At 42.9% G+C, this 1,596-nt stretch overlaps 1 protein-coding gene across 1 annotated transcript; it reads left to right on the forward strand.

The window, feature by feature from the left end:
- Positions 1-678: 678 nt before the first annotated feature.
- Positions 679-1,065, forward strand: LOC307121855 (histone H2A; the record flags this gene model as incomplete). The annotated part of the gene is made up of 1 exon (XM_079809613.1): positions 679-1,065. One exon carries the CDS (start codon positions 679-681, stop codon positions 1,063-1,065), a length of 387 nt encoding a protein of 128 aa, XP_079665739.1.
- Between the last annotated feature and the right edge of the window lie 531 nt (positions 1,066-1,596).

Consider the following 1,596-nt stretch of genomic DNA (forward strand, 5'->3'; position numbering starts at 1 on the left):
ATTGCTAATAACTCTGTTGTATAAACTGACAAATGATTGGTAACTCTTTTCTTGATATAAAAATCATATGTTGGAATATATACAGCTGCCCCTGCATATCCTGTATCCGGATCTTTTGATCCATCTGTAAATAAAACCACTGAATCTTGGAAATGCATCTCAAAATAATTCCTCACTATATGACACACTGGAAATTGGTTAGATGTATTATTTATTTCCTGCTTTATATTGAGGTCAACAGCAGGGGAGGGGAATAACCATGGAGGGATGGAGGATATTGATACTGTATTGCTGTACTGTAATTGACATAAACCTATATTCCTAGCCTTTGCATCACCTATCCACCCAAAACTTACAAAGTTTGTTTCATTATGTTCCCAGCACTCTTTCAATACACTTTTGACAGGATGCGAAACATTTTGTCCCTGATATATTTAATGTATTCTCTCATTCACAGCTATAATATTTAACCCAACTATGACGACTTCCGCTCTGAGAAACCCGGAATCCCGCTAGAAAAGGGGGTTGGGCTTTGGAGGGAAGTTCAGTGATTGGTTGAAATCTCTTCAGACTCTAAACCAATGAGCGACTGGCACTCTCGTATAAAGACAGTGTGTGGAGACACGAAATTCATTCTCTTTGATTTGTAACAGAATATCTCTGTCAGCGTTTTTAATAATGAGTGGAAGAGGTAAAACCGGCGGCAAAGCCCGAGCAAAGGCTAAGACTCGCTCCTCCAGGGCGGGACTGCAGTTCCCCGTCGGCCGTGTCCACAGGCTTCTCCGCAAAGGAAACTACGCTCAGCGCGTCGGTGCCGGTGCTCCGGTTTATCTGGCCGCTGTGCTCGAGTATCTCACCGCTGAGATCCTGGAGCTGGCTGGAAACGCCGCTCGGGACAACAAGAAGACCCGCATCATCCCCCGTCACCTGCAGCTGGCGGTGCGCAACGACGAGGAGCTGAACAAACTTCTGGGCGGAGTGACCATCGCTCAGGGCGGCGTGCTGCCCAACATCCAGGCGGTGCTGCTGCCCAAGAAGACGGAGAAGGCCGCCAAATCCAAATAAACTGATTAAACACGGTTTTAGCAACCCAAAGGCTCTTTTTAGAGCCACCCACTTTATCTGATAAAGAGCACTTTTCTGTTATTTTTTTATAAACCCTGTAAAGTAATTTGGCTGAGAGTGGAAATGATCTATCAAACCAGTAAAATGTATCCTTGTTTTTAATCGACAAAAGTGAGTCACACACGGTGTGCATTTTTCTGAAAGCACATGATGATCCCCTAATGTGTTTACTGCCCAAACTATTAAAATAATAGTTATGTCTAAGTTCTGATAATGTATTGAATATTTTATGGATTGAAAATCTATATTTTAGCTTCGGGATAACAAATTGATGAATGTTATTCTGGGTCTTTTGCCCTTTAGTAGCGGCTGCTCTACAGAAAAACTGTCATACGGGCGGATGGCAACCCTAGTGTGTCTTTTCTGGCTGCGGTGCTTTTATTTAGACTGTAATGTGATTGTGTTCTAATCCAAGATCTGCACAACCACTGGGAATTAAGGTCAGTATTTCAGAACAAATAAATACAACGA

The sequence above is a fragment of the Gobio gobio genome (assembly GCF_949357685.1).
Source record: "Gobio gobio genome assembly, chromosome: 25".
In the NCBI taxonomy this organism is placed as follows: Eukaryota; Metazoa; Chordata; class Actinopteri; order Cypriniformes; family Gobionidae; genus Gobio; species Gobio gobio.